The sequence below is a fragment of the Capricornis sumatraensis genome, chromosome 9 (assembly GCF_032405125.1).
Source record: "Capricornis sumatraensis isolate serow.1 chromosome 9, serow.2, whole genome shotgun sequence".
Taxonomy (NCBI): domain Eukaryota; kingdom Metazoa; phylum Chordata; class Mammalia; order Artiodactyla; family Bovidae; genus Capricornis; species Capricornis sumatraensis.
This window is the reverse complement of record NC_091077.1, coordinates 6,027,459-6,052,522: the sequence shown is the minus strand read 5'-3', so window position 1 is coordinate 6,052,522 and position 25,064 is coordinate 6,027,459. Positions and strand designations below refer to the sequence as shown.

The 25,064-nt window shown below is 53.6% G+C and overlaps 2 protein-coding genes across 4 annotated transcripts in view; one reads left to right on the top strand and one right to left on the bottom strand.

Annotated features, from left to right (window-relative positions):
- Window positions 1–7,584, bottom strand: part of SUGP2 (SURP and G-patch domain containing 2) — a 28,612-nt gene extending 21,028 nt beyond the window's left edge. The window contains exons 1-3 of one of the 3 annotated variants that reach the window (XM_068979670.1): window positions 7,555–7,584; window positions 5,746–5,874; window positions 469–2,076 (exon numbers count right to left, since the gene is read on the bottom strand). In XM_068979670.1, the coding sequence (XP_068835771.1) occupies window positions 469–2,076; window positions 5,746–5,863 (1,726 nt within the window). In that variant the 5' untranslated portion in view covers window positions 5,864–5,874; window positions 7,555–7,584. Of the gene's footprint in view, window positions 1–468; window positions 2,077–5,745; window positions 5,875–7,231; window positions 7,278–7,554 lie in introns of those variants that run through there. The other 2 variants (XM_068979671.1, XM_068979669.1) reach the window with 2 other exon arrangements.
- Window positions 7,585–7,727: 143 nt separating this feature from the next.
- On the top strand, window positions 7,728–23,104 carry ARMC6 (armadillo repeat containing 6). Its single transcript, XM_068980610.1, has 8 exons — window positions 7,728–7,834; window positions 13,027–13,196; window positions 14,456–14,538; window positions 17,173–17,746; window positions 19,604–19,749; window positions 20,705–20,836; window positions 21,192–21,329; window positions 22,426–23,104. Exons 2-8 carry the CDS (start codon window positions 13,076–13,078, stop codon window positions 22,636–22,638), a joined length of 1,407 nt encoding a protein of 468 aa, XP_068836711.1. The 5' UTR covers window positions 7,728–7,834; window positions 13,027–13,075; the 3' UTR covers window positions 22,639–23,104.
- Window positions 23,105–25,064: the final 1,960 nt, after the last annotated feature.

Sequence of the window (25,064 nt, the reverse complement as noted above, 5' to 3'; positions counted from 1 at the left end):
TTCAGAAATAAACTTCCTGACTCCCCATGCTGGGCTGGGGCCTCTCCTATATCCCCTTACTCCCAGCATAGAAGGGGCTGGGTTTGTGATTTCTTCCCCTCAGAAGCCTGGAGGATCCTTGGAGACTGTGGCCTGTATTTACTTTCAAGTAAAAACTCGGGGCTGGGGGTGGGGGGGCGGGGCAGAAAAGGGATACTTTTGGAACAAGGCTTCTTAACCTTGGCTGTAAGATGATACAAACAACCCAGAGAGTAAAGCAATACTATGTACAAACATACATCCACACGCTTATAGAATGAGTGGCAGGCATGTATGAATGAGTGGCAGGCACTGTGAGTTTTCTCCTAAAATTCTGATTTGTTTCCAACTGGCTAAAGAACTTCTATGTACAAATATCAAAGAGAATGAGAGAAATGACAAAAAAGCAAATAAATCACAACAAATAGAAACTGCTGCTGCTTTCCTTACCATCACTCAGACCACTCAGAGCCTTGGCCTGAATTTCAGGTTTTGTAGAAGGAACAGCTTTCTCCTCATCTCGGGTTGGCTCGGATTCAGCTTTCTTGACCTGGAGTGGACACCCACTGCTGACCAGCCAGGCCTTCAGGTGATCGATGTACTCTCTCCCAAACAGAGTAGAGTCCTCGAAGTTTGGAAATGCGGCAGGAGATGGAGCTATATCTTGGAGGCCAACGGCTTCCAGGATTTTCTCTTGCCGGAAGGAAGAAGCCAAGGAGAATGTCTGTCCCAGAAGAGCTAAAGACTTCCGGCAGAGAGAATTGGTGGTCTCCAGGGCAATAGCCAAGTCCAGGGGGTTAGTGAGGGTCTTCATCTTCACACTCAGCTCATAGGCATTGCAGGCCATGAGCAGGGGTGTGACACTCTTCAGCAGCCGGTCTTGTAGTCTCATTATGTATTTATCAAAGGGCTTTATGATTTCAAAAAAGCAATTTTTGGTCTTCACAGCACCTTTGTCTAAAAGCATGTTTAAAAACTCATTATCAACTCTGGGTGTTTTCAAAGCAGAGTGCTTTAAAAATTTGATAGTAAAAAAGCAAAAATCTCTGTGCTCTGGTTTTAATGAGCATTTGAATGAGGCGAGCATTTTAGCACAGGTTTCTGTTTCAAGTTCAAAGAGAGTCTGGAAAAGCTGGGAAAATTTAACATCATCTTTTATGGTGTGGAATCCTGCCCACTTGATTATTTCTATCCCAAATCTCGAGAAGACATCCGACTTATCTATGATGTCGAAGCTCATCTTTCTCCTGGGGAGCCGGACATCCTTCAGATCAAGCCCCAGAGGGACTTTCCGGGTAGGGAACTGGACCTCTTCTGTCCCTGGGTTCGTCGCCAGGGTCACGTCAGGACTTGAGGTGGTTTTCTGGATTTGGTTAGTGCCCTGAGTTTTGGGAGTGATACGACTCATAATGGGTACCTTTTTCGTGCTCACGTTTCTCAGCATGACAAGTTTCCCAACCCCCGCTTTAGAAGTGAGCAGGCCTTGAGTCTCCCCCTTTCCCAAGACAGCACCCTCCTGGTCGGCAAGGCTCAGGCCTCGGCCTCTGCCCTGGGCTTGGCTGCTGCCCCTGAGCACAGAGTCTGCCTCCCCTGGACGGTCCACATCATAATCACGGCTCTCCTTCTCCAAGCACTCTTTCTCAATCAGCCTGGAGGAGCCAAAGCTCCCCAGTAACGAAGAAGGGCCAAAACTACACTCCTGTGACCAAGAGGGTTCTTGAGAAACTGAGTGGGCAAAGTCTTGCTCCCAAGAGCCATGGAGTGCAAACTTCCAGTCCTGAGAACGGCAATGTCCCAGTTTCCGGTGGCCAAAGACCTGGTCTCGGGAGTTAGGGTGGGAAAATTCCAGATCCCGGCTACATTCTTTGCGAAAGTAGCTGTCTTCACTTATAGAAGGGTTGCTTGACCTGAAGGAAGGTCCTGGAAATATATCACCTCTCAGGCCTTCTCTCCCAGTGTCTCGAGGATGAGTTACAGATGCACCCAGAGTGTACCTGCTGTCACTGTGAATGTCATCAAACATATCTGCTCTGGCTCTTGGGACTGTCCTTAGAAGATCTGAAATAAGCAATCCAAAAAGAAACACAAGGGTATGTGTCAGACCAGAGGCTGCAAGTGGGTGATCTGCAGACCACCAGCAGGGTGCTTTCCCAGTCAGAGTGCATTTTAGAAACTCACATGGAAAATATGTGTGGTTTCACTTAAAAACTTAGGTTTCTACTTATGCAAACAGAAAAGCTATGAGAACTGGGCCTGCATCTGGCCTTGGTTAGTCCACGGAGGCTAGGCAGCAGTGCTGCTCACTCATCCAGATCCTTTGCCCTACCTCTGTTTTACAAGGCTTCCCTGGTGGCTCAGCTGGCAAAGAATCAACCTGCACTGCAGGAGATCTGGGTTTGATCCCTGGGTTGGGAAGATCCCCTGGAACGGCTACCCACTTCAGTATTCTGGCCTGGAAAGTTCCATGGAGTAGCAGAGTTGGACACAACTAGCAACCTTCACTTCACTTTCTGTTTTACAAGCCTTCTTTTAGACTCAGGGATGGGCATTTGGTTCCCAAATAACCTGGTCTTTACTGTGACCGGAACGCTTGTGAAGTTCTCCTTCTATCACACAGCAGACAGGTTTTCGAGAGGCTGCCTGCCTCCCCTGCTTCCTATGGCCCACAGTGCCACTGAGGCAGGAGCTACATCTGACACTGCACCCACCACTGCTGGCTGGACCTTAGCTGAGCGCTTGATCCAAAGGAGGCTGACGGGCTCCCTCAGAAAGGGTCATTAAGCCAACCAACACCTGAAAAAAGAAACTGAGCAAACAAGAGGGGAGGCAGAAGACAAACAGGCCATGACAACAGAAACCACAGTGGAAGCTGAACAGGGTGTGCTCTCGTCCTCCACTCTGCAGAAATGAGAAAAATAGCGAACTACGTCTGCATGTGTTCACTCACGCACAAAGAAACTGTAAGGGGAATTCCCTGGGGTCCAGTGGTTAGGACTCCATGCTTTCACTGCCAAGAACCTGGGTTCAGTCCCTGGTCCGGAAACTGAAATCCCATATGCAGCATGGCGTAGCCAAAAAGAAGAAAGAAACTGTAAGAAGTCAAAAACAGAAGAGAACTAGGGCACACAGGAACAGAGGGCCTCAGGGAGACATCTGTACAGAGCACCTTTCTTACTTTCTGAACCAGAATCGATCACCTAGTCCAAAAGTCAATCGTAAAAGAGAAAGATGCCAGGAAGTAGTGACAGGTCAACAGGCCACAGGAAACAAGGGCTCTGTATAAATCCAAGTTTATCTGTCCAACAAGTGCTTACTAAGCACCTACTGTATGTGGGCACTGTTCTGGCCCTGAAGTTACAGCAGGGAAGATACAGCAAAGTCCCTACTTTCTGGATGTTTCAGTTGAGGAAGCCAAATAATAAACACAAAATTCTTCAGTTGTAAGGAAATGCCAAACCGGCAGGAATGTGAACAGGGAAAGCCATTTTTAAACAGGCTGGTCAGGTGGGCAGCTCTAACAACAATGTGTCTGAGCAGCAGAGGCCTGGTGTGAGGGGTCAGGACGTGCAGTTATAGGGAAAGCCTACCAGGTAGAGGGAGTGTGAAGACTAAGCCCTGAGATGAGTACAGGACAAATGTGGTGAGAATGCAAGAGGGAAGGAGGGACAAAGCGGTAAGAAGGCAGCACCTAGATTCTGCTGCACACTGAAGTCCTGGGGCATCCTGACTTAATTAACTAGGATGAGGTGTGACCTGGGCATCAGGACGTTTAAAAAGCCCCCAAAGGATTCTAATGTGCAGCACAATTAGTGAACTACTATGACAGGAGATGCAAACAGAAGTGGGTGCAAACCAGATCAAGCCAGGCCCTTGACAGGACTCCAGAGTTTACTATGAATGAGACAGAAAGCCATGGGGGGGTTGGAGAAAAAGAATGACCTCACTGGCTGCTGTGTGGGGAACAGATTGCAAGGGACAAGAGTGGAAGTTCCAGCAAAGAGTCCACCAAGATGATCGAGATACTGATGGTTTCCGATGGCCTGGTTATGGTGGGAGCATTAGAGGAAGAGCAGTGGCTGGATTCTGCCCCATAGGACCTGGTTTACAAGGCCTCAGAAAAATGCAGCAGAGAAAGGCTGACTGATGGACCATGCAGCTCTATGACACAGAGATGGTTCCAGAACCATCTAGTGTCCTACTGGGTTCAGAGTCTCCCCCTCCCCAACCTTTCTTGAGGTAACTTAAGATATGTGTTAGTGTTTGAGTCTCTAGATAAGATAAACCAATTGAAATCTCCAAATATACATATATATACATACATAGATATACACACACGTGTTTTTACGTATACATATATATGTATGTACATACGCACACACATACATGTATATATACATAAAAACACATGAAATATTCAGGATTCATATATGGCTAAAAGAATTAAAGGATGCACAAACCACCACAGATATGGTTACTTCTGAGGAATAAGGAAGCAGCAAAGAGGCTTTTTGTATCCTATTCCTGTTTTTTGGCCCCGCAGTGTGGCATGTGGGATCTCAGTTCCCCAACCAGGGATCAAACCCTGCCTTAGGAGTGTGGAGTCTTACCACTGGATGGCCAGGGAAGCCGCGACATTCTGTTCTTCACTACTTAATCCTTCCAATCTTTTGTAACAGGAAAGGTTTTGTCTGCTGCTTATACAATTTTTGAAAACTCAGACTTTGGAGACAGTTTCTAAGCCTCAGTTTCTCTGGGTCCAAAGCACACAATAAGTTATCCCCACCCCAAGCACTTAGACTCATCCAGCCAACACCCAGGAAGCCTTGTCTACACCAAGGCTGGGTCAAGGGCTGGTGCAGCAGCAAACAGTACAGGCCCAAAGGAGGCCTGGAGGAGGCCAGCCCATGGCAGGGGGTCAAGTACACAGTGTAAGATCAATCTCCTACTAGGGCCTACTAGGGCCTCCTGCGGGAAGACATCTGTGGACCAGGTCTTACTGACTGAGGGAGTTAACCGCACAGAGCTGAGAGGAGGGATGCACAACACAAACAGGCACACCGTATCAGTGATCCTAAGGCAGAGGATGAGAGCTAGGAGCCTCATGCACTGTGGGGTGGGACCTCCAAGTTGTCCTGCCATTTACACTAGGACCATTTTTTATTCTGCTGACATGATGCTTCAAAACATGATGCAAAAGGAATGTTTCCAGGCAGGGCCTACATTCAGCAGCTCCACGAGGCTCCAAGGCCCTCCTGTCTTGCATACCAGTTACTTGGCTGCTCCTGCACTTGTCTGAGGATGTAAAACCAAAATAGGGAGCCCCAAAAGCCTAAGCTTGGCCTTGGTCCTGCACAGTTAGCATTAACAGATCTGTGGGGAGAGAAGATTTGAGGGAATGAAGCCAGAAACTGAAAGACATTTCAGGAGGAGATTACTGCAATGATCCAGGTAAGACCTGATAAGAGCTCAAACCTGGGTAGTGATACTGGGCAAAGAGTCAGGCAATTTATTTAAGAACCCTTCTTTAGGTGGGGCAGGATGCCTGGGGAGAAGCTCTGGATAATGACAGTACATCCTTCTACATAATGATTTAATAGGTGGACCAAGAGAAAATTTTATCTCCACTTAAGAAGGTAGAATCTAAGGAGTTGCAGGTTGGGCCCCAATTCTAAATACACGCTCCATCCACCTGCCTCACTCCCCCCAAAACCACACACTTTAATTTACCTTGAGCTTTAAACTGAAGAGTTTCACCTACAGCCTCACCACTGGGGTCCATATATCGGTTAGCTTTTTCCTGCAATACAGCATCAAAAGTCTCCTGTGCAATTCTCCTTGCTGCCATGTTTCTCTGACCTGTAATGAGAAAAGGGGGGGAAAAGACACTAAGAATGACAACTAATGCTCACAAAGCCTGATCTATTCCACTTAATCCTCAGAGTAACCAAGCAGTAATCCATAATCTGGTATGGCACTTCAGAAGAAGGCTGGTTTAAGGGGAGCTCTGCCCACATAACCTCACAGGTGTGTGTTGGGTAAAGAAGTAAGACAATGCTGTTGATCCTGGACAATCTATTTTGCTTCTCTGAGGCCATTTTCTCAGAATTCCTTAAAAGAAGTGCTATAAAAGTGACTCTGTCTCCTGGGGCTGCTAAAAGCCTGTATGAAGCAACACAGGTAACAGGAGCATAAACCTTTACAAATAATGTTTAGGAAAGACACGATTTTCCCCATTTCTCTTTTCCTATTTCACAGACATGGCGAAGAGCCTCTGAGAGCTAACTTCCCCTGACAGAAGCGTCCCAGCAAGTGAGGGGGGAATCCCTGACTAGTGCCAATGACGTTCTGACAGAGCTGACTCTGTGTCAGCTCCTGTTGAAGGGGAGGGACTCCCACAACACTTCTTGCAACAACCCAATAAACAAGTGGGGCCTATTATGAATGAAAGGACACAAAAGTGCAACAGGGAGGTTCAGGCTACGTGACCCATCCAAGGTCAACCAGCCTGGGCTGGAAGCTGGCAAACAGGGCACTGGTTGTGGGGACAAAGCCCTGAAGACTGATTAGAGAAAGGCTGAGAAGCAATATTGAGAAATCCAGAGGTGGTGTCCTTACCCAGCAAGATATTCCTTCCATCTAGAAACCTCCAGCCTCAAAACCCAAGCCTGCCCCTGCCCGACAGTCATTTCTTATAACCGTTACCCCCTTTCCCTATCCTTCAGGCCTTTTCCCTGGCCCCCTTGTTCTCTGCTATACAAGGGCAGGGTGTCCCAGCCAGGTGGCCAGGATCAATTCAAGTGATCTAACCTCTCCGTGCCTCCGCTTCCCCATCTAAACCGGCAGCTCTTGGTAGGGGTTGCTGCGGGGACCGAACCAGTTAAAAAAATAGTCTAAAGAGGCGGAGTCGGCGCCCCGCCGCCGTTATCACCCCACCAGAGGGGCCGCTCCCAGCTCAGGCTGAATGAATGAACGAACGAATGAACCCATTCAGGCGCGGCCCGCCTCCTCTCGGCCTTTAAGGTCGAAGAAGAGGGGGCGTCGGGCCTCGAAGGCCGCAGATCGCCCCCCGGGCCGACCCGGCCGCGATGCGTCCGCCGCGCAGTCCAAGGGCCGAGCCCGCTGCGCCATCGTGGGGACCCGGGGTTCCCGGGATCGAGCCCAAACCCCCCACCCCCGGGCCCACCCGCCGACAACGCCTGGGCCCGGGCCTCACCCCCAGCCCACCGCGCGCGGAGCCGCCCCCGCCACCGCCTCAGGCTCCTCAGCCGCCGCCGCCACCGCGCGAGGCGGGGACATGCAAATAAGGCAACGGTCTCCGCAGCGCCGCGCCGCGCAGGCGCAGGCCGCGGCCGGGCCTCGGGGCACAGGCGCAGGCGGCCGCCGCCACAGCCTCTCGCGCAGGCGCACTGCCCAACCTTCAGGGCGGACACTCTCGAGGCAAAAAATTCCTCTCCCTGGACCGGCGGCGACGGGAGGCGACCCGAAAAAGGCGACAGAGACGCCGTCGCCGCAAGCTGTTGGCTCTCTCAGCTTTACCTGTACTGGCGGTCACTCTTGGTCACCCCGGGAGCGGTTCACAGGGCTGACGGAGGCCGAGGCGCGGCCTCGCCAGAGCGCCTGCGCACGTACGGCGGCCGAAAGGGACCAGGGGCGGTGCAGCCCGAGACCGCCGCGAACCGCACCCTTTCCCCACGTGGCCCCGAAGACCCGGGGTGAGAGGCGGCGGCCGCCGAGCCCCCTCGCGCGAGGAGCCGGGAGCGGACGCCGCGGGCTCGGATTAGTGACGGGGGCGCGCCCCTCGAGGACTTGGCTTTGGGTAAATGATAGACTTACGGAAGCCGTCCGTGGACAAAATTGCCCACACTTCTGTCTGTCGTTTTCTTTTCATTTATTCGTTTTTCACTATGTACTGAGTGCCTGCTGCATGCCTGGCCGCATCCTAGGTAGTGGGGGGTACTTAATAAACCGAGCCCCAGCTCTCATGCAGATTAAATTTCATGGGGGAGGAGGCTCGGGCAGTAAAAGCAAATAAATAGAAGAAACATTTCACTCCATGTTGAGATATGTTAAAATAATAAGAGAGAGTAGGAGAGCGGGGGCTGCTTTATGAAGGATGTCCCTCGGGTAGCTGGGACGAATGAGAAAGAAGCAGGAAAGCACAGGTGAGAAGGTCTAGGTAAGGCAAGTGTTGGCAAGGAGACTGGATTTTGTTCGGAGAAGGCTGGGAAGCCACTTGAGGGTTTTAAATAAGTAAGTGAGATGGGTCTCTGCTTTCCATTCACCCTCTGGCTGCCTCCTGGAGAACAGAGCACTGGGTACGGCTGGAAGGAAGCAGGTGATGCCACCTGAACCAAGGTGGGTGTGGCAGGCGGGGGTGGACTAATCATTCAGGGCCCCTGGTTTGTCAGGGCACTGTTTTCTTGATAAGCAGGACAGTGGCTTAGAGAGGGAAGCGGGCTGTTAGTTGGGAGCCTTGGTAACTCCCTTCTCCTTCAGTTCAGTTCAGTCCAGTCGCTCAGTTGTGTCCGACTCTTTGCGACCCCATAAATTGCAGCACGCCAGCTTAGCATGCCTTAAAAAAAAAATTATTTATTTTAATTGGAGGCTAATTACTTTACAATATTGTGATGGTTTTTGCCATACATCATCAACATGAATCAGCCACAGGTATACATGTGTCCCCCCATCCTGAACCCCGCCTCCCTCCCCACCCCATCCCTCTGGGTTGTCCCAGAGCACTGACTTTGGGTGCCCTGCTTCGTGCATCAAACTTGCACTGGTCATCTGTTTTACATATGGTAATATACGTGTTTCAATGCTGTTCTCTCAAATCATCCCACTCTCACCTTCTCCCACAGCGTCCAAAAGTCTGTTCTTTACATCTGTGTCTCCTTTGCTTCCCTGCATGTAGGATTGTCATTACCGTCTTTCTAAATTCCATATATATGTGTTAATATACAGTATTTGTCTTTCTTTTTCTCACTTCACTCTGTATAATAGGCTCCAGATCCATCCACTTCATTAGGACTGGCTCAAATGCTTTCCTTTTTATAGCTGAGTAATCTTCTATCGTGTCTACGTGCCACAACTTTCTTATCCATTCAACTGCTGATGGACATCTAGGTTGCTTCTAGGTCCTGGTTGTTGTAAATAGTGCTGCAATGAATACTGGGGCCCAGCCTGCCTTGGACGCAGCGTGAAGGCTGGTAATGCTGTTTCTCTCCTCTCCCGGCCTGCGCTGTTCCCCAGGCAACTCCCAGAGGACCATTCCCAGGTACCATCTTTCTCATGAGCTCCAGCCCTGTACTTTCCTCGCAGCCCCCAGCCCCACACACAGGCTGTGCTGGACCCAGGGGACCTCGAAGGACTCGTAAGTGGTGGTTCCAGAGCCGGACACTGACCTCCCTAGCCCAGAGATCTCAAGGCTGGGCAGAGAGAGGTTCCTGAGTTGGGAAGAGCCATGGGTACACAGGCTCTGTCTGAGTAGCCAGGGAAGGCTCCTGTGAGGAGGCACCCTGGACAAGCAGGTGGAAGCTCCACAGAGGAGCTAGGTGGAGGGAAAGTGTTAATGAGACAGAAAAGGGTCTTGGCCAGGTTTCTTGCTGCATCTCTGAGCTTCAGATTCGTCACCCTTAAAGTAGACACAATGACATTCCCCTTTATGACTTCTTCTGTGACCCAGTGGCCTCTTGTCATTGGCCCACTTGGGTCTGAAGCATGGCCAGGGTGGTGGAAGCAACATGTGGTGGCAGAGCCAGAAGCAGAGTCCCCCCAGTAGCACCCAGCCCCAGAGCTGGCCAGGACCCTTTACCCTCACCAGAGCAGGCTCCCCACTGAGAAGTTCTTGTATCTTAAAAAAAAAAAAAATTATTTATTTGGCTGCATCGGGTCTTAGCTGCAGCACCAAGATCTTCACTCTGTGAAGATCTTTCAGTGCAGCACACAGACCGTCAAGTTGGAGAAACTCTTTATCTTGAAACAGAAGATCCTTATTCTTTTCTTCCCGCTTTGATTTGGAAATCCTTAGCAACCGTTGAACAGGCTCCCTGTTCTGGGAAATAAAGAGGGGGAGATCTGCAAGGGAGAGAGACAAGGTGTTTAAGTCCCTAAAATCCCCTGCCCACTAAGGAACTGGCCGAAGCACCTCTTAAGCAAAAGAGGAAAAGAACAACTGATGTTTGTTGAGCTCGGTGCTTTGTTGAAATTGGTGGGTTGGATTTTCCCCTCATTCTGTGAGGCAGATTCCTTGTCCCTGTGTCACACGTGAGAACTGACCAACAGCCCCACTGCTCCAGCTTGCCCTGGAGCCTGTCCTCCCCCACGTGACCCTGAGCTTCTGCACACACACAGGTGGAACAGTCACACCCTGTGCTGCCTGCACAGAGACAAGCGAGGGCTTGGGTGGCTTGTCCCCCCACGACACACATTTGCACACGCCTGTGCCATTGGCCTACTGCCATCTTTGCCCCCATCTCCCTAACACAGTTTCTGTGCTTTCCACATGATTCTGGAATGGACCCAGGACCAGAAAAAAAAAAAAAAAATTGTTCCAGAAGACGATATGACAGTAATCAAGAAAGCCCATCGTGTACTGTATGTTAGAAAATAGCATCGTTGTCAGTGTGAAATCCCTTGCGTTAAATTTCAGTTTCGCTGTGAATATATAAGAGAATGTCCTTAAACAAATTTTTTTTTTTAATGCTTGTTTGTTTATTTGGGTGCCTGGGCCCTTGATTGCAGCACACGGGATCTTCGTTGTGGCTTGTGGGCTCAGAAGTTTCTTGTTTTTTTTTTTAATGCTCACTTGTCCCATCTTTAGCTAGCAGGTGCCCCAGAGGGCTGGCTCCTGAGCCCTTTGGCGTGACCCCACTGGTCTCCAGGTGCTTCTTTGCTCTCTGGTCTCCCTTGATGTTCCTGGTTCCTCTGGCCTGTTTCCTGCCTGAAACTGGAATCCACGCTAACTCCAAGAGCCTTGGTTTCTTTGGTGGGAAATGGTAGAGACCACAGTTGGTGTTCAGGGTGCTCACTGCTACGTGGTAGCATTACTTTCTCCAGGCATTTTCAGTTCATATCAATAGAAAATTGGTTCTTTATTTGCTCAAGAGAAAATGAGTTCATATTATATTTCCAATTCAAATTTAGGAGTTCTGAGTTTTCACTTCTCCGATTTTGTTAAAATCTTATTCTCTTTTATGCTGATTATTCATGATATAAACATCATTACTTATTGACTATATCTGTAATCATTTCCAAACGATATTACTAATGAGGTTTCCAATAACATGATTACTGAAAACTGTTGAAGATTTTGTTTTGCAGTTCTGTCTTTTGAGTTGGGAAGATCTGCTAGCGAAGGGATAGGCTACCCATTCTAGTATTCTTGGGCTTCCCTTGTGGGTCAGCTGGTAAAAGAATCTGCCTGCAGTGTGGGAGACCTAGGTTCGATCCCTGGGTTGGGAAAGATCCCCTGCAGAAGGGAAAGGCTACCCACTCCAGTATTCTGGCCTAGAGCATTCCACAGGTCCATGGGGTTGCAAAGAGTCAGACGTGACTGAGCGACTCACTTTCATCTTTAGGGTAGATCCCAGTCAGAATATGCAGTCATATCACTGTGTTTTAAAATTGCCTGAAATGATCTCATTCACATAAACATACTGTTAGGTTCATGGGTTTCATTTTGCTGTTAATTTTTAGGCATTGCTTTTATTTTTATTTTGGTATATTGCTTTTCTTAATCACATAAATCATTTACCTGAGTTCCAAATTCAACCCTCTAAAGCAAGGTACATTAAGAGAGAATAATCCAGCTTCTATTCCTGCTCTCACCACCCTTTTCTCTACCTCCTCTTACAGGTAACTATTTCTATTAGCTTCTAATTTACTTATTATTAGTAATAAAAAATAAATGATAAAAAGTAAAAGTCTAAAAAGTAATCATAGGTGTGATTTAATATTAATTTTAATTAACATCATTATTAATTTCATTTATATTTTATTAGTGCCATGGTATGCTATGATAACATTATTTCATTATATAATTATATATAAAGTACATAACTGTATAATAGAGTAGTACACTGCTGCTGCTGCTGTGAAGTCGCTTCAGTCGTGTCTGACTCTGTGCGACCCCATAGACCGCAGCCCACCAGGCTCTCCCGTCCCTGGGATTCTCCAGGCAAGAACACTGGAGTGGGTTGCCATTTCCTTCTCCGATAGAGTAGTATAACTTTATATTATAATGTTATTATAATCGCATAACGTGTACCATATTATCACTTTTTAACTATTTATGTATTTGGCTGCTCTGGGTCTCAGCTGTGGAGGAACCTTTGATCTTCATTGTGGCAAGTGGGCTTTTTAGTGGTGGCATGCAAACTCTTAGTTGCACCATGTAGGATCTAGTTTCCTGATCAGGGATCAAAACCAGGCGCCCTGCGCTGAGAGTGCAGAGTCCTGGCCACTGGACCACCAGGGAAATTCCACGACATATATTATTAAGATACTGTTTTACCTCTATTTGACTACTGCTGCTTTTCACTACTGGAGCTTCCCTGGTGGCTCAGCAGTAAAACAATCAACCTGCTAATGCAGGAGATGGGGATTCGATCCCTGGGCCCAAGAGATCCCCTGGAGAAGGAAATGGCAACTCACTCCAGTATTCTTGCCAGGAGAATTCCATGCACAGAGGAGCCTGGCAGGCTACAGTCCATAGGGTTGGAAAGGGTCAGACACAACTTAGCAACTAAACAACAACAGCAACTTTTTACCATTAAGGCATGCGTTATATTAACATGCCCCATTCAGGCAAAATACACTAAGCTACCTGCCTTCTTGTGTACTTTGAGGCGTTCTGTGGCTGTTGGGATATCACCCTTTGCTGTGACTCAGGCTGTTAGAATTTTTCCAGGACAGTTACAGGCTCTGGCCTCTTGGAAGGTGCTCTCTAGATGGTGGCCAGGTTCTCCGTTGCCCTCTGACCCGCAACAAGTCTAACTTCTACCTTTTCAGCTTGAGAGCAGCTATTGGGTGTCCTTGGCCCCACGTGGAGGAGATAAAGATGGCTTCCAAGCGCATCACCCAGGAGACCTTTGACGCAGCTGTTCGCGAGAACATCCAGGAGTTTGAGATGGGGCCGGAGGAGGCGGTGAGAGAGGCCGTGGAGCAGTTTGAATCGCAAGGTAGGGCGGTGCGACTGGGCCTCGGCGCCGGGCTGGCTCTTCGCCTCAGAGTCGCCTTCAGTCCTCAGCTCTTTTTGTTCTTCTTGTTGCCACACCACCTGGCACATGGGATCCAAGTTGCCTGACCAGGGATCAAACCCACGCTCCCTGCGTCTAAAGCATGGGGTCTTAACTGCTGGACCACCAGGGAAGTCCCATCCATGGCGCCTCATGTGTAAAAGAGCCGTGTCCTGCCACGAGCACATCCTTGCTGGCATGACTGCCCTGGGCAGTGTCCTCTCTCTACACTGTGCCCCGGGCAGGCTGGCCACCCCCTCCCACCTCGCTGATGCCTATCCTCTACTCGCCTGGACCGCACCCTGACATCTACAGGGCTGGGTCTCTCCAAGTGGGTCTCATTTCAATGGTCGCTTCCTTGAAGAGATTTTTCTTGACTTCCCTCTGAAGAAACGGCCACCTGCCACCCTGCCCCCCCTGCACCCTAGTGTGAGTTCATGGAGGCAGAAGGGGTATTGGTCACCAGCCTCTGAAAACAGGCAGCATGCCTTAGCCAGACCGTGGAGGCGAATGGTTAGGAGGGAGCTGTTCGCAGTCACGTGGGCAGGGTTGGGAGACCGTGCTGCCCACAGCAGGACCTCCCCCTTCCCACGACAGGCCATGCAAGGAACGGGGGTCACCTGACAGAGGCAGAGGCAGGAACCTGGGAATGAACACCCTATCCTCCCACTCCTCCTGCCTCTGCTCTCAGATCCGGCTTCCCATTGGCCAACCCAGTCAGACGCCAGATGGCAAGGAAGTCCAGGGATCCAGCCTTCCAGGTCAGGAGCTGGCATCCCGGGCACAGAGTAGGGACTAAACATTGGACAGGGACGGGAGGGGCACCTGGACGTGTTCTGCACAGTGGGGGCCTCTTCTGGGTCTGCCAGCAAGGGTGGGATGCAGCCAGGGAGGGGACCGCAGGCGGCACTCCCCTCTGAGCCCTCCAGGCAGAGTGCCTCCCTCACCGCAGCACTGGTGTGCGTCCTCCCTGCTCCTCTGCCCCCGCTGGCTGGGCAGGGCCAAGGTGCAGAGACCCCACACCCCACGCAGGCATGGCTGCTGGGCCCTGCCCAGGCAGGGAGGGGTGGGGTGGAGAGCTGGGCAGATCCCAGGCCTCCAGAGTAGGGTGGTCCCAGCTGACGGGACACCAGGTGTGACTGCTGCAGGCCCGCGGGGTTGACGACTGTCTCTTGTTTCCTGATTTCCCCACCTTCCCACAGGGGTTGATCTGAGCAACATTGTAAAGATGACCCCAAAAGTCTCTGCGGATGGGCCCCAGGATCCCATACATGACATCCTACAGGTAGGAGAGGGCAGCCTATGTGAGCCTCACGTGTATGATCCTGCGTCACCTCATTACTCTGTTGGGAGCACCTTTTTCCGTGTTTCCAGATGGCAGGCACAGACTCAGAAGGTCCAAGCCAGCCCAGCAAGCACAGGCAGGCCTGAGTGTGCAGCTGGGGTTCCTGAGTCAATGTCTGAGGACCTCATGGGGGCCCCCGTGCTCTGCCCACCCACCCACGTGTGACACTGTGGGATTAGAGCTGACATAGTAGACAGGGAAGGGATAGCCCTCTAGGCCTAAGGGGTGGACAGTGTTCATGTTTGTCCTGGTGTTGGGAGCCTTGGGGTGGAGGGCCCCCTGGAGGAACCTCTCTCGGCCTCCCAAGCTCTGAATTTGCTCAGTAAAATGGGCAAGAATCCCAAGAAAAGAGAGTGTAATCATAGGCTGTCACTTATTAAGCATCCACTGTTTACTGACACATTACAGCCCCTCCTCACCACACTTAAACTGGCCTGTGAGAGGTAAGAACGTCATCCCTGGCTTTCTGATGGGTGAACAGAGAGACCCAGAGCCTGCCCTCACTCTACCGTGACCCAAACAAGGGAAATACAGCTCACAAAGGTTCAGCCTTTTCCTTAAGGTCATCCATCAAACTGGTAAGCTGTTGGTAAAACAGCAGAAAGTTCCAGTGTTTATTGAGAACCATCTGTGAATTCAGTTCTATACTAGGCACTTGCTTTGTGTCGTCTCAGTTATTAGCCCAAAGATACCTGCAAGGGTGGGGTTATCAACCCCATTTAACAGATGGGAAAATTGAGATCCAAAGAGGAAAAAGTGACTCACCTAGCTGCAAAAGAAAGTAGTAGTAGAAAGAGAAGTTGGAGGAGGCAGCCCTGGATGTGAACCTAAGGGAAATTATACAGTATTCGTCCTTTTGTGACTGGTTTATTTCACCTAGCTTGATGTCCTCAAGGTACATCTGTGTTGTACTACTTGTCAGAATTTCTTTCCTTTTTGTGGCTGAATAATATTCCATTTATGGAAACACCACATTTGTTTATTCACTCACTGATGGGCATTTGGGTTGCTTCTGCCTTTTGGCTGTTGTAAACAATGCTGCTGTGAAAAAGGGTGTGCCAACATATTTTTGAGCTTCTGTTTTCAGTTCTTTGGGGTGTGTATCTAGAATTGCTGGATCGCTTGGTTTAATTTTTTGAGGAACCACTGAACTTGCTTTCCACAGCAGCTGCACCATCTTATATTCCCACGAACAGTACACAGGGTTCCAGTTTTTGCCACATCCTTGCTAACTCTTGCTATTTTCTGTTTCTTTGTTGTAGCAATAGCCACCTTCATGGGTGTGATGGTGTCTCACGGTGGTTTTGATTTGCATTTCCCTAGTGATTAGTGGGCGGAGAAGGCAATGGCACCCCACTCCAGTACTCTTGCCTGGAAAATCCCATGGACGAAGGAGCCTGGAAGGCTGCAGTCCATGGGGTCGCTGAGGGTCGGACACGACTGAGCGACTTCACTTTTACTTGTCACTTTCATGCATTGGAGAAGGAAATGGCAACCCACTCCAGTGTTCTTGCCTGGAGAATCCCAGGGACCGGGGAGCCTGATGGGCTACCGTCTATGGGGTCGCAGAGAGTCGGACACGACTGAAGTGACGCAGCAGCAGCAGCGATTAGTGATGTTGAGCACCTTTTCATGTGCTTATTGGCCATTTATATGTGTATCTTTGAAGAAATGTTTATTCAAGTCACACATCCTGGTTTTAACTAATTTCTTATTATTCAGTTTCATCATAACATATGCTTAGTTAAGTCCACAGATTTGAGCTCAGCAAGGACTGGCTGACAGGCATCGTTGACTATCATGGCAGGGCTGATGGTATCTGTAGACCCACTCTCCTTAGGGCTGGATGCAAAGAATGCCCTAAGCTCCGAGTGCACGGGTTCATCGTGGGCTCAAGCTGAGGCAGGGCCACAGTCAGGGCACTGAGTGGACTTGTCTGTCCCATTCAGACTGTTGTCTCTCATTATGATTTTTCCCCCCAAGGGCTTAGAGTTGTGCATGGTAAACCAACCATGTTTACCGTCTGGTTTCACTGGGTAGTTGCTCAGTAAATACTTGCAGAGTGAAGGAGAGAGACAAGCAGGAGGCATATGATACGGGCAGAACCGGTGGAGGTGGCTTTCACCTTCCTTAGGGAGCTGGCCGTTGGTGGGTGTGTCAGCTAGTTATGGCTGCCTAACAGCCCCAAACAATAGCCATTTTATTGTTTGTGGTGATTTTGCTGGGTTGACTAACCTCAGCTGGATGGTCCTGCTGGATGGTCTCACTTGGGGACTTCCTGCACTGGCGCCCAGAGCTAGAATGTTTCATGTCTGTACTTCTGTGTGTGTGGCTCCTTGTCAGGGACACTGAGATAGCAAGGCGTCTGTCTCGCTCGCTCGCTCTCTGTGGCCTCTCAAGCCCAGTCAATGCTCCTAAAAGCACAGGTGTGGAAGCGGCCCCAGCTGGAACTGCCCCCACAGGACTTCCACTGAGGCCCAGATCCCAGGCAGAGGGATCCCACCAGGGCCCAGCACGGTCACTGTGACCTTCCTCGGACTGAGCTGGCCCTGACGTTTCTCCCCCGTCCCCTAGGCCCTGGATGACCTGCAGGAGTCTGTGGCCCGCTCGCACCCCCAGGAGGTGTCTGCACACCTTGCCCGCTTTTGCGAGCAGTGCAAGCAGGAGAAGGCCTGCCGCTTTCTGGCAGCCGAGAAGGGGGCCTACTCCATCCTCCTGGAGGCCTGGAAGTTGGCCGCGGCGGGCGACCAGGGCCTCCTCCTCCAGGCCCTCAGTGCCCTGTCTGCCCTGACGGATGGCCAGCCCGACCTCCTGGACACCCAGGGCCTGCAGCTGCTCGTGGCCACGCTGTCCCACCATGCTGACTCGGCCCGTGTGACCTGCTCCGGGATCCGCTGTGTGCGCCATGCCTGCCTGAAGCACGAGCGGAACCGGCAGAGCCTGGTGAAGGCCGGCGTGCTGCCCCTGCTGACTGGTGCCATCGCCCGGCACAGCCACTGTGCCGACGTGGTCCGCGAGGCCTGCGGGGCCCTGCGCGTCATGACCTTTGATGACGACATCCGTGTGCCCTTCGGCCATGCCCACGACCACGCCAAGATGATTGTGCAGGAGAATGGAGGCTTAAAGGTGCTCATTGAGGCCGCCAAAGGTAGGAGCAGATGTAGCGAGAGTGAAGAGTTGGGGTTTAGGACAGCTTCAAGCATGGTTGGCTCCAGGCACTAGTCGTATCTGTCAGTTCGGTCCCACCTGCGTGACAGCCCTAGCAGGATGCTGTCCTTACCCCTAGTTTCTCCAGGAGAGTTCCAAGCCAGCGATCACTGGCCTGGACCACATCCCGTGCTCAGCTCTAGAACCATTTAGGGAAGCGCTTGACTCTGTCCAACAACAGACTGAGAGTGGGGTGGGAGGGCTCCTCAAAGGGGAAGGGAGGGTGCTGCTCCCCAAAGGTGGGGAGGTGTTGCTGGCACTCACCGGGGCTGCTCCCAGGGGGAGGCTTGCGCTTTGGTTCGTACTTGGTCACCAGTTCTCGGGCATGGCCGTGTGCCTGACTCCGAGGTGACCCCGGTGAGCCAGCCACAGGAGGCCACAGCACGGACTCTCGGGCACCAGAACTCCTGCCCCTAGGCACTGCACCCCCTGGAAGAGGCCGGACTGGGGTCCTGTGCACAGAAGGTGCCAGGAGAGTCAGCTTGCCTTTGCAGCCTGCCCTGTGGCTCTGCCTTAGTTACCAAGCCAGTGTGTGCGACTCTGGTCTGTCTGGGGGGAGTGGGGCCTGCCCCAGTCTCCCCTCTGCCCCTCCAGAGAGGGGGAAACACGGCCTGACTGGCTGCAAAGCTGAGCTGCTTTTCTGAGGGGTGGATTACATCTTCCTTGTTTATTGACAGGGGTTCATATCAGTGAGTGGAGAAGGAAATGGCACCCCACTCCAGTATTCTTGCCTGGAGAATCCCTCAGACAAAGGAGCCTGGTGGGCTCCAGTCCACGGAGTCGCAAAGAGTTGGACACGACTTACACACACAGACCAGAGAGAGTGCTCCAGACAGACAGAACCAGTAGGGGGCGTGTGTGTGTGTGTTGGCATACATGAATACATATATACACAGGAAAATTTATGGCAAGAAATTGGCTCATGTGGTTGTGGTGCTTTCAGACGTCTGTAGCAGGCTGAGGCTTGGGCAGGAGCCAACACTATAGTCTACTAGCAAGCTTCTTCCTCTTCAGGGAGACCTCAGTTTCCCTCTTAAGGCCCTCGGCTGATTGGACGAGGCCCACCCAGACCATCGAGGGTCATCTGCTACACTTAAAAGTCAGCTGGTCATGGATGACACCGCATCTCCAGAGTATCTCCACGGCGTACCCAGTTACAGTTCATGGAGCCACTGGGGGCTGTGGCCTGGCCAGGGGGCCGTATGCACTGACTGCCGCTGAGCTCTGTGTTATTACGGCTCTTTGTGCCCACCCACCGCCCGCCCTCCGCCGGCGACTCCCTAACCCTCCTGCCCACCATCGCCCTCAGTCAGGCCTATCCTCCCTGGTGCCTCTGAACTCTGTCTACAGCATCTGTGTCTAATTTTTGCCTGGGCCAACTCTGTCCATATGTCCTTCTGCAGTTTCTAGGTGTCCTGTTGCACTTAGAAAGGTCATTCCCAACCCAAGATCATAAAAATAGTCTCGGATGGTTTATTATAGCACTATTATGGTTTTTCTTTTTTTAGTCGAGATCATCAGTTGTTCTGGAATTTATCTGGGGCACAGCGGAGGGGAAAGCACATTCCCGTGTCTTCCCCAGCAGCCAGCAGGGGGCACCGCAGGCCTGGGCAGCCCCCAGTGGTCCTTCCTCTCCCCCTGCCTTATTCGTCCACCCCACCAGGCAGCCACCCAGCCAGGCAGAGGAGCCAGGCTGCCCTGGTGGAGCGGGATTCGGGATTCCTAGCAGGAGTGCCGGCTCAGAGCCAGGGCTGGTTCTCCGCTCCTCACCCCGGGCTTCCCCCTCCCCTCTCTGCAGTGTTCCCCGACAATCCCAGCATCCTGAGCGAGCTCTGCAGCACCCTGTCCCGCCTGGCAGTCCGCAACGAGTTCTGCCAGGAGGTCGTCGACCTCGGGGGCCTCAGCGTCCTGGTGGCCCTGCTGGCTGACTGCGGTGACCACCAGGTGGGCGTCCACAGCTGTGTCAGGGTGTGAGGTCCCTTTGCCTGAGTCTGCCTTGTTTGTTCTTGGCTGCTGTGTGTCTTCGTTGCTGTGTGCAGGCTTCCTCTAGTTGCAGCGGTGAGCAGGGGTTACTCGAGCTGCAGTGCATGGGCTTCGCATTACAGCGGCTTCCCTCGTCGCAGCGCACAGGCCCTAGGGCACTCGGCTCAGTAGCTGTGGTGCGCGGCTTTAGTTGCTCCTCAGCCCGTGAAATCTTCCCAGGCCAGGGACCGAACCCGCGCCCCCTGCATTGGCAGGTGAATTCTTAACCACTGGACCACCAGGGAAGTCCCTCGCCTGAATTTCAGTCTGTTGTTTTTCTCGATATCTGGGAAAGGCTCTGGGTCTCCCAGTGAACTCAGCCCCTCTGAGCCCTGGTCAGCCATACAGGCTTGCATCAGAACATGCTGGCTTTGTCTGCAGAGCCCAGAATCAAAGTTCGGTTTTTGCTTGTCAAGACCTGTGAGAAGGAACTAAAGCTCAGGGGAAAAACAGACCCACCCACCCTCTCTCACCATTCTTTGGCACCTTTGTATTTTCAATCAGGAGTGAGAGAAGTAGAGTGGGTGTGGGGGGGGGGCAGCTGAAGGGTGTGGCGCTTGAGCGAGGCCACCTGTGCTCTGGGTGCTGACCTGAGCCACACACCCCTCTGTGTGTCTGGAGGGGGTGATCAAAGTCATCCAAATGCCTGTCCTGGACGCAGGTGGCCAGAACCACAGGGCCCACCTCCCCAAGCCTCCCCTGCCTTCTCTACACAGCGAGTGATAGATAAGCTTGCTGTTCCATGCTGCCTGCACACCCCGGAGTGGTCCCCTGTGTGTTCAGACAGCAGACATTGAAACAGCCCCACACCCCCCACCATCCAGCTGCTGATGCCTGGGTGCTGCTGGGGGAAACCTGTGCACTGCTGTCTCTCCAGGAACTGGTGAAGCAGGTGCTGAGTGCTCTGAGGGCCATCGCAGGCAACGATGATGTGAAAGACGCCATCGTCCGCGCCGGCGGGACCGCGTCCATTGTGGCCGCCATGACCCGGCACCTGGCCAGTGCCCAGGTACCCACCCCAGGGCGGGGAGTACACAGGCGGGGCCAGATGGCTGGAATGCCGGATCAGTACCTGTAGCCACATGATGGCCTTTCCCATCTCCGGAAGCCAGGCCAGGCCTAGGGTGAGGCCAGGAAGCCAGAGGCTGAAGACGGGGTGAGTGAGGGCCAGGGTGGGGCGAGACTGTCACCCCTAAGAGCTTGGTTGATGCATCCGGGTATCGTTCCCGTTTCTGCTGGTCGGTACACATGTAGGTGGACAGTGGTCTGTCCCAGTGGGGTCGCAGAGCAGTCACTGGAGGAGCTGGTTGCGGGGGTGGGGTTCCGTCTGCCTCCTCTCAGCCGTCCCCGTGGCCTCCCTGCAGGTGTGCGAGCAGAGCTGTGCAGCCCTGTGCGTCCTGGCCCTGCGCAAGCCAGCGAACAGCCGCGTCATCATGGAGGGCGGCGGGGCCCAGGCCGCGCTGCAGGCCATGAAGGCCCACCCTCAGGAGGCTGGCGTCCAAGTAGGCATGGGTGACAGGCGGGGAGGACAGGAGCCTGGTGGGCAGGTGGGGCGAGGGCCAGCCAGCAGGTCCTGGGGGTGGGCAGAGCGGAGGGTGCAGGCCCTCTCTGGCCTGGCCCATCCCCGCCGTGACCCAGGCCTCCAGGGCCTCCTTCCTTCTCAGCCCCCAGTGTCCTGCATCTCCATCCCAGCCTCCAGAACGTGCTGAACTCTGCCCGCTGTTGTCCTTTCTCCTGTTCCGTTGCTCTTCTTGCCTTTGATCTTGCCTTTTCCTAACAGTCTCTCTAGAGGGATATGGGCCGGGCGGGGGGAGTTGGGTGGACCCACAGATGGGGCTCTGCTGGGATTCATGGAAGCTTCCCGGCTCCACCTTAGGCTGCTGTTTCGGAGGTCAGTCAGGCTGAAGCATAGACAGGGCCCTGTACACCCTTGTCAGAAACCCACCTTCCTCCCGCTCCCACCTTTCATACCATCCTGACTCAGGGATCTCCTGGTTGGTCTGGAGATGACCAGGCTCAGTCCCACGGCGGGCCTTGGCTCCCTCATCTAGGACCCTGTGCCCGCGGCTGGCCCATCACCTTGCCCACTCCTAACCACCCTGGCCAGGCAGGCCCTCATTTCACCTGCTTCTCCCCGGCTCTCTCATGTTGGGGTGCTTCTCAGGACTGCTGCCCGGCAGAGGCAGCGGGCCCGGATGCTAACTGAACGAGCCCACAGTGTGCTGACTGATGGGCCCTGGGCACAGCCCTGCGCTTCCCTCTGTCTCCCTGCCCTCCTCCCCCGGCCAGGCTATTGCCAGCATCCAAGGACGTTGCTCAGAGACTTTGAGTCCCACGCCTGAGGAGTCAGCCCCGCCTGCCCAACACTTGGCCACCCTGAGCTTCAGTCTCCTCACCGGGGAGCTGGGGGAATCAGCCCAGCCAGGGTGCCGAGAGGCTGAAGTGGAGGCGTGGGCCTCACTTGATGAGTCAGAGCGTAGGCACCCGCGGCATGTTGCCAGCGGTCCTGTTGTGTTATGATGACCCCAAGGTCAGAGTGGGCCCCACCCCCAGGCCCCACCCCCTGACTCCCAGCCACTGACCTGCTCTCCTTTCCAGAAACAGGCCTGCATGCTGATCCGGAACCTGGTGGCCCGCAGCGAAGCCTTCTCACAGCCCATCCTGGACCTGGGGGCTGAGGCCCTCATCTCGCGAGCCCGAGCCGCCCACCGCGACTGTGAGGATGTGGCCAAGGCCGCCCTGCGGGACCTGGGCTGCCATGTCGAGCTCCGGGAGCTGTGGACTGGCCAGAAGGGCGACCTGGCGCCGTGACCGCAGGCCCAGTGCGCGCTGCGACTCTGGGCGAGTCGTGTGACTCAGGAACGGCCTGGGGGCAGGCCAGCTATCCGTGTCCTGCCACTCTGCCCCCAGCTTCCTCCCCCATCCAGAAGAGGACTTTTCTGACCGGTGCCAGGCAGAGGCCAGGGAGCGGGAAGGGAGTCTTAATGAGGCACCCGCACGGCAGAAAGTGGCCCTTGGGTCCTGGCCCCTCTGCGCGCTCTTCCGCTCAGTCGCCGGCTGAGAGCGTCGGCTTCATCTGCCCTGTGTCACCCCACCCCCACCCCACTGCCCTTTGCTAGGAGAAGTGCCCCCTCAGCGTTGCTTCCGGCTGGAGGTCCGTCTGAAATCTGGAAACCATCCTGGCCGATCTCAAAGCAGGGCAGGGATCCTGCTTCTGTTCCTGCAGGTCCACTCGTCGCTGCTGCTGCGTCTCTCACCTGTAAGTTGGGCCCCGGTGCCTCGCCGTGCTGACCAGAGGACAGGGACCAAGGCTCGTTGGTCTCCAGGTGTCCCAGGCCAGCCAGTGGAGCCTGGTAATAAAGGACTGTTGGTTGAACAGTGGAGGGGTCTCTTCCATAGCACCATGAGGCGGTGGCGGAGGGCGGGTGGCACGCTGCAGCCAGTGGCCTCAAAGGACAGGGGAGAGGGGTGCGCGTTTGGGGAGGTCATGGGTTCACTGAGGAAAGCAAAGGGTTTTGAGAACAGCCTGGGATGTATGATTTGCTGTCACTCTGAGACGGGCGGGCTGCTGGGGTCATCGTCAGACTTGGGATCTGCAGGTGCCGACGCCACTGTGCCTGGATGTGCACTGCCCTGGGGGCTCTGGAGCACTCAGTGTCTGGCCCCCACTCTGCTCTGTGGCTTTGAGCTAGTGACACAACCTCTCTGAGCCTTGACTTCCTCCTCCATAAAATGGGGAGATGGGAGGGGCTAGAGCCCCCTCCGAAGGGTGGTGGTGCAGAGCTGGGTACATGGGAGACACCCAGTCATCTCACTTCAGCGCCCGAGTCACCCCAGGAGAATCACCCTGCGCTCTCCCCAACCTGACTGTCTCGAGGTCCTCGGTAGCTGGCTGGCTGGGGCAGCCGGCCTTCCCTCTCTGAGCACCCGTTTCCCCATCTGTAAGGTGGGCATCACTGTTGCTGCCCCCATTGCCCACCCTCTGCAAGTGTCTTGGAGGTGTTGCCCGGCCGCGGTGCCTGGCAGACCCCAGCTCTCTTCTTTATTCATCCTCGGGCTCATGGTGTGGTCACCTGGCAGCTCCGGGCATCCCCCGTGTTCCAGTCAGGTCGGGGCCGCCCCAGGCCCCCTGGTGGCCTCCTGGCGTCATGCCGGACAACCCGAGCCCACAGGGGAGGAGCCCCTTTCACCCGTCTGAGTCCCCACCACCCTGCTTGTCATTTGCCCCCTCTAGGCTGAGAAAGGTCTGAATTCAGTCCTCGAAGTTAGCGCAAGCCCTTTCCCAGGAGGCTCCTGGTCCCGGTGGAAATTGGCCCGTGGGAGGACCATCATCTGGGTCCCACTTACCCTCCGGATGGGGAGGGCCCTGCCAGCTCCATGGGCTGATGAGAACCTCTGGCCCAGCTCCCCTAGGTCTGTCTTTGCTCAGTGGGGACTCAGCCAGTGGGTGGGATGATCCGTACCTGCTCCAGGCTCCAACTGTGAGACCTTGGATCAGTCTTGTGTCCCTGGAGGCCCCGCGAGCCTCCTGTTCCTCCATCTGTCTCATGGGCAGTGGGTACTGCTAGTCCATCTCGGGGCAGCCTGAGGTGCCAGCCCTGTAACTCCTGCCTCAGCTCTGCTCCCAGTCTTCCTGTAGCTCCCCATTGCCCTCCACATGAAACCAAACCGTCCTCCAGGCCCTACCCCCGCCCACCTGCATCTTTCCCGTGTTCCCCTTTAACCACATTTCTGGGCACTCCAGCCTCCCCACCTCAGGGCCTTTGCACATGTCACGCCTTGCATGGAGCATCCTTCCCCAGCCCTCCCCATGGCTGGCTCCTTCCTGGCACCCAGTTCCAGCTCACACGTTGCCTCCTCAGAGAAATGCCCTAGTGCCCCCTTACCCTGGTGCCCCGTGACCACGGGCTGTGTCCCTGACCTCTGCCCGCATCTGAGGTCGCCTCACTTGTGTGCTTTTCTCCTTTGACTCCCCCACTTCGGCCCACTGCCCATGAGCAGGCTCCTGTCTCTCCGCTCTGCGCCAGCTTCCCATCTGTGTTTTCAGATGTACACCCGAGTAAATGAACCGATACCCAGGGTGCTTGTAGGGTAGGCCTCTGCCCTGGCCACCCTAGTCCCCTCCCCTGGAATCCCATCCAGCTTTCCCACAGCTGCAGCGCTCTTCTAGAAGAGTGGCTCCTGCCTATCAGTCCTCCCCACCTTGCCTGAGCGTGCCTTCAGTGGGTGTGGGTCAG